The 6,000-nt window shown below is 47.9% G+C and overlaps 1 protein-coding gene across 1 annotated transcript in view; it reads right to left on the bottom strand.

The window, feature by feature from the left end:
• Window positions 1–379: 379 nt before the first annotated feature.
• Window positions 380–6,000, bottom strand: part of LOC121468794 (large neutral amino acids transporter small subunit 2-like) — a 28,346-nt gene continuing 22,725 nt past the window's right edge. Inside the window, exons 8-11 of the mRNA XM_072921370.1 lie at window positions 5,741–5,837; window positions 4,783–4,932; window positions 1,810–1,987; window positions 380–530 (exon numbers count right to left, since the gene is read on the bottom strand). Coding sequence (XP_072777471.1) covers window positions 415–530; window positions 1,810–1,987; window positions 4,783–4,932; window positions 5,741–5,837 — 541 coding nt within the window. The 3' untranslated portion in view covers window positions 380–414. The remainder of the gene's footprint in view (window positions 531–1,809; window positions 1,988–4,782; window positions 4,933–5,740; window positions 5,838–6,000) is intronic.

Genomic DNA, 6,000 nt, shown 5'->3' with positions numbered 1-6,000 from the left:
AAGAGGGAAATGGAGAAAATGGGCGGGGCCAAACGAAATGGGCGTGGTTTAAAGGAGGGGGCGTGGTTTAAAGGGAAAGGGGCGTGGTTAAAGGGAAGGGGGTGTGGTTTAAAGGGAAGGGGCGTGGTTTAAAGGGAAAGGGGCGTGGTTTAAAGGGAAAGGGGCGTTGTTTAAAGGGAAAGGGGCGTGGCTAAAGGGAAGGGGGCGTGGTTTAAAGGGAAAGGGGCGTGGTTTAAAGGGAAAGGGGCGTGGTTAAAGGGAAGGGGCGTGGTTTAAAGGGAAATGGGCGTGGTTTAAAGGGAAGGGGGCGTGGTTTAAAGGGAAGGGGCGTGGTTTAAAGGGAATGGGTGTGGTTAAAGGGAAAGGGGCGTGGTTAAAAGAACGGAGGCGTGGTTAAAGGAAAGGGGGCGTGGTTTATGTGGGGGAGGGGCGTTTGAGGGGCTCGGGGGTGGGGGAGGGGCGCTCGGGAGCCCCTCCCCCCCCCGGGTACACCACCAGCAGGAGGCGCTGCCCGAACAGCGTCAGGCGGGCTGGAAAATGGGGAAAAATACCCAAAAATTAAAATTTTGGGGGGAAATTCAGTCGCACAAACAGCAAAAATGGGGAATTTTGGGGAATTCCAAAAAATTCCGTCAGAAATGTGGAAATCTGATTAGAATTTTGCCCAAATTTGTCCCAAAATTTGCTTTAACAGCCCCAAAATTCATCAAATCCCAAATACTGTAAAATGTTCCCAAATCTGCCCAAAATTCCCAAAATTCTCCCCAAATCTCCCCAAATTCCCCGAAAATCTCCCCAAAACCGCCAAAATCCCATCAAACTCCTCAAATAATCCCAAATTCCCCTAAAATCCCCTCCAAAACCCCCCAAACTGACCCAAATTTCCCCCAAATCCCCTCAAATCCCCCAAATCGCCCCAAATTCCCATCAAATCCCCCCAAATCTGCCTCAAAACCCCCCAAATCCCTTCCAAACCCCCCAATTCCCCCCCGAAATCCCCCCAAATCCCCCCAAATTCCCCTAAAATCCCTTCAAATCCCACCAAATACCCCAAAAGCTGCATAAATCCCCCCAAACCACCCCAAATCCCCATAAATTCCCCCCAATTCCCCATAAACCCCTTCAATCACCCCAAATCTCCCCAAATTCCCCTAAATTCCCCTAAAATCCCTTCCAAATGCCCCCAAATCCCCATAAATCCCCCCAATCCCCTTCAATCCCCCAAATCTCTCCAAATTCCCATAAATCCCCTTCAAAACCCCTCAAACCTCCATCAATCCCCCCCAAACCCCCTCCAAATCCACATTAAATCCCCCAAATTCCCCTCAAAGTCCCAGAAACCCACACAAACCCCCCAAATCTCCCCAAATTCCCCTAAAATCCCTTCTAAATACCCCCAAACCTCCATCACTCCCCTCCAAACCCCCCCAAAATCCCTTCAAAGCCCCCCAAATCCCCATCAATCCCCCCCAAATCCCCTTCAAATTCCCCTCAAATCCCCCCCAAACCCCCATAAACCCCCCAAACCCCCATCAATCCCCATCAATCTACATCAATCCCTCTCAAAGCCCCCCAAAATCCCTTGAAATCCCCTCAAAACCCCCCAAATCCCCATCAATCCCCATCAATCCCCATCAATCCCCCTCAAACTCCCTCAAATTCCCATTTAACCTCCCCAAATCCCCCCAAATCCCCTTCAAACCCCCCCAAACCCCCCCAAATCCCCTGAAACCCCCTTGAAATCCCATCCAACCCCCCCAAAACCCCCATAAATCCAAATCAATCCCCCCAACCCCCCCCCAATCTCACCCAGGGCGCGGCGCAGGGCGGGGGGCCGGGGTCCCCCCCGCAGGCAGAGCAGATAAACGGGAGCCCCGGTGGCGGTGACGGCCAAACCGATGCCGCAGACCAACGGCTCCGTCCACAGCGAGAACAGCAGCAGAGCCCCCCAAAAAAGCAGGTACAGGGCGGGGCACAGCAGCGGCACCTGCGGGGGGAGGGGCGGCCCCGAGGGGGGGTTGGGTCAATGGGCGGCGTGGGAATTCTCTAGGGGGAGATTATTGTAACTCTTTTTTGTGAATGGACAGCGTGGGAATTCTCTGGGGGCGATCGTAGTTATGATTTTTATGAATGGAAGGTGTGGGAATTCTCTGGGGATGATGATAGTAACAGTTTTTTATGAATGGAAGGTGTGGGAATTCCATGGGGGCACTCGTAGTAATGTTTTTTGTGAATGGGGAGCATGGGAATTCTCTAGGGGCGATCGTAGTAACATTTTTATGAATGGGGAGCGTGGGAATTCTACATGGAATTGATAGTAATATTTTTTTATGAATGGACTGTGTGGGAACAAACTGGGGACACTCATAGTAATGCTTTTTTATGAATGGAAAGCGTGGGAATTCTCTGGGGGCGATGATAGTAACGGTTTTTATGAATGGGGAGCGTGGGAACCCACTGAGGGCATTGATTGTAACAGTTTTTATGAATGGGGAGCGTGGGAATTCTCTAGGGGACATTAACAGTAATATTTTTTTTATGAATGGGAGGCGTGGGAATTCTCTGGGGGTGCTCATAGTATCATTTTTTATGAATGGAAAGCGTGGGAATTCTCTAGGGGACATTAATAGTAATATTTTTTTTATGAATGGGAGGTGTGGGAATTCTCTGGGGGTGATCGTAGTAACGTTTTTTATGAATGGGGAGCATGGGAACCTGCTGGGGGCAATCGTAGTAATGGTTTTTTATGAATGGACAGTGTGGGAATTCTCTGGGGGCAATCGTAGTAATGGTTTTTATGAATGGGGAGTGTGGGAATTCTCTGGGGGTGATCGTAGTAGTGTTTTTTATGAATGGAAAACGTGGGAATTCTCTGAGGGTGATCGTAGTAACAGTTTTTTATGAATGGAAAGTGCGGGAATTCTCTGGGGGTGATTGTAGTAATGGTTTTTATGAATGGGGAGTGTGGGAACCCTCTGGGGGTGATGATAGTAACGGTTTTTATGAATGGGGAGTGTGGGAATTCTCTGAGGGAGATTGTAGTAACATTTTTTATGAATGGTGAGCGTGGGAACCCACTGGGGGCACTAGTAGTAACATTTTTTTATGAATGGGGAGCGTGGGAATTCCTTGGGGACATTGATAGTAATATTTTTTTATGAATGGACCGTGTGGGAATTCTCTGGGGGTATTGAATGTAACAGTTTTTATGAATGGGGAGCGTGGGAATTCTATAGGGGTGATTGTAGTAACATTTTTTTAAGAATGGGGAGCGTGGGAATGCTCTGGGGGTATTGAATGTAACAGTTTTTATGAATGGGGAGCGTGGGAATTCTCAGGGGGTGCTCAGAGTAATGATTTTTTTATGAATGGGGGATATGGGAATTCTATGGGGGTGCTCATAGTAACATTTTTTATGAATGGGGGGTGTGGGAACACGCTGGGGGCGATTGTAGTAATGGTTTTTTATGAATGGACAGCGTGGGAATTCTATAGGGGATGCTCATAGTGATGATTTTTATGAATGGAGGGCATGGGAATTCTCTAGGGGTGATCTTAGTAACGGTTTTTATGAATGGGGAGCGTGGGAATTCTCTTAAGGACATTGATAGTAATATTTTTTATGAATGGACCATGTGGGAATTCTCTGAGGGTGATCATAGTAACATTTTTATGAATGGGGAGCGTGGGAATTCTACAGGGACATTGATAGTAATATTTTTTTATGAATTGGAGGTGTGGGAATCCACTGGGGGTGCTCATTGTAACAGTTTTTTATGAATGGACCGTGTGGGAATTCTCTGGGGACATTGATAGTAATATTTTTTTATGAATGGGAAGTGTGGGAACCCACTGGGCGCCCATTGTAACCGTTTTTTATGAATGGAGGGCGTGGGAATTCTTTGAGGGTGGTCATAGTAATCGTTTTTTATGAATGGGGAGTGTGGGAATTCCTTGGGGACATTGATAGTATTATTTTTTATGAATGGGGAGTGTGGGACTGCTCTGGGGGCGATCGTAGTAGCTCTTTTTATGAATGGAGGGCGTGGGAATCCACTGGGGGTGATCCCCGTTATGGTTGTTATGAATGGGGAGCGTGGGAATTCCTTGGGGACATTGATAGTAATATTTTTTTATGAATGGACCCTGTGGGAATTCTCTGGGGGAGATCGTAGTAACGTTTCTTATGAATGGGGAGCATGGGAACCCACTGGGGGCGCTCAGAGTAATGATTTTTTTATGAATGGGGGATATGGGAATTCTATGGGGGTGCTCATAGTGTCATTTTTTATGAATGGGGAGCGTGGGAACCTGCTGGGGGTGATCCTAGTTATGGTTTTTGTGAATGGGGAGCGTGGGAATTGTCTTAAGGACATTGATAGTAATATTTTTTTATGAATGGGGAGTGTGGGAATTCTCTGGGGGCAATCATAGTAACAGATTTTTTATGAATGGGGAGCGTGGGAATCCTGAAGGGGGCGGAGCTTAGTGCAGGAAAGGAATTTTAAATCTGCATAAAAGTGGGTGTGGCTTAAGCAATAAAGGGGCGGAGTTTCAGCCCATAAGTGGGCGTGGTTTAACCCTTAAAGGGGCGGGGTTTCAGCCCATAAGTGGGCGTGGTTTAACCCTTAAAGGGGCGGGGTTTCAGCCCATAAGTGGGCGTGGCTTAACCCTTAAAGGGGCGGAGTTTCAGCCCGTAAGTGGGCGTGGCTTACACAATAAAGGGGCGTGGTTTAACCCCTAAAGGGGCGTGGTTTCGTGCAAAAAAGGGGCGTGTCTGACCTTGATGGGGCGGGGCAGCCGCGGCTCCCGGCGGCGCAGCAGCAGCAGCCCGGCCACGGTGACGCCGTACCACAGGTAATTAACGAACCCCACGTAATTAATCAGCGTGTCGATGTCGCCCGTCACCAGCATCAGCAGCGTCGACACGCACTAAAGGGGGATAGAGGGGCTCAGGCCATTATTCCTAAATTTATCCCCAAATTTGTCCCCAAATTTGTCCCCAAATTTCCCGATTTTATCCCCAAATTTCCCGATTTTAACCCAAATTTATCCCTAAATTTGTTCCCAGATTTATCCCCAAATTTCCCAAATTTATCCCCAAGTTTTCCCAATTTATTCCCAAATTTATCCCAAAATTTCTCCCCAGATTTATCCCCACATTTGTACTCAAATTTCCTGATTTTATCCCCAAATTTCTGAAACTTAATGACAAATTTATCCCTAAATTTATTCCATGATTTATCCCCAAATTTCTCAAATTTTGCCCCAAAATTCCAGAACTTATCCCCGAATTTCCTGATTTTATCCCCAAATTCCCCAAATTTCCCACATTTCCTGATTTTATCCCCAAATTTCCCAAAATAAACCCCAAATTTATCCCCAAACTTAACCCCAGATTTATCCCTAAATTTATCCCAGATTTATCCCCAAATTTCCCAAATTTATCCCCGAATTTATCCCCAAAATTCCCGAATTTGCCCGTTTTTAACCCAATTTTTGCTCGATTTTTAACCCTTTCCTAACGTAATTTTAACCCATTTCTTACCCCTTTCTAACCCAATTTTCACCCAATTTTAACCCTTTCCTCACCCACTTTTAACCCTTTCCTGACTCATTCTTTGCCCGTTTTTAACCCGTTTTTCGCCCGATTTTCCCCATTTTTTTTTCATTTTTCCCCATTTTTTATATTTTTTTTCCCAAAATCCCCGTTTTTCCCCCCATTTCCCCCCCGTCTCACGGTGAGCAGCAGCGCGGGGACGGGCGTGTGGCGCCGCACGTGGATCATGGCCAGCAGCGCCGGCAGCTGCCCCTCCCGCGCCCCCGCGTAGAACAGCCTGGGGACGTCACCGGGACGGCATCGACAGGGGGCGGGGCCGTGATGTCATCGGAACGGGGTGGTGACGTCATCGCGATGGGGGCAGGGCCGTGATGTCATCGGAACAGGGTGGTGACATCATCGGAATGGGGAGGTGATGTCGTCGGGGCGGTGACGTCATC

This window comes from Taeniopygia guttata, chromosome 36 (assembly GCF_048771995.1).
Source record: "Taeniopygia guttata chromosome 36, bTaeGut7.mat, whole genome shotgun sequence".
NCBI lineage: Eukaryota > Metazoa > Chordata > Aves > Passeriformes > Estrildidae > Taeniopygia > Taeniopygia guttata.
This window is presented reverse-complemented; position numbering and strand designations above follow the sequence as displayed.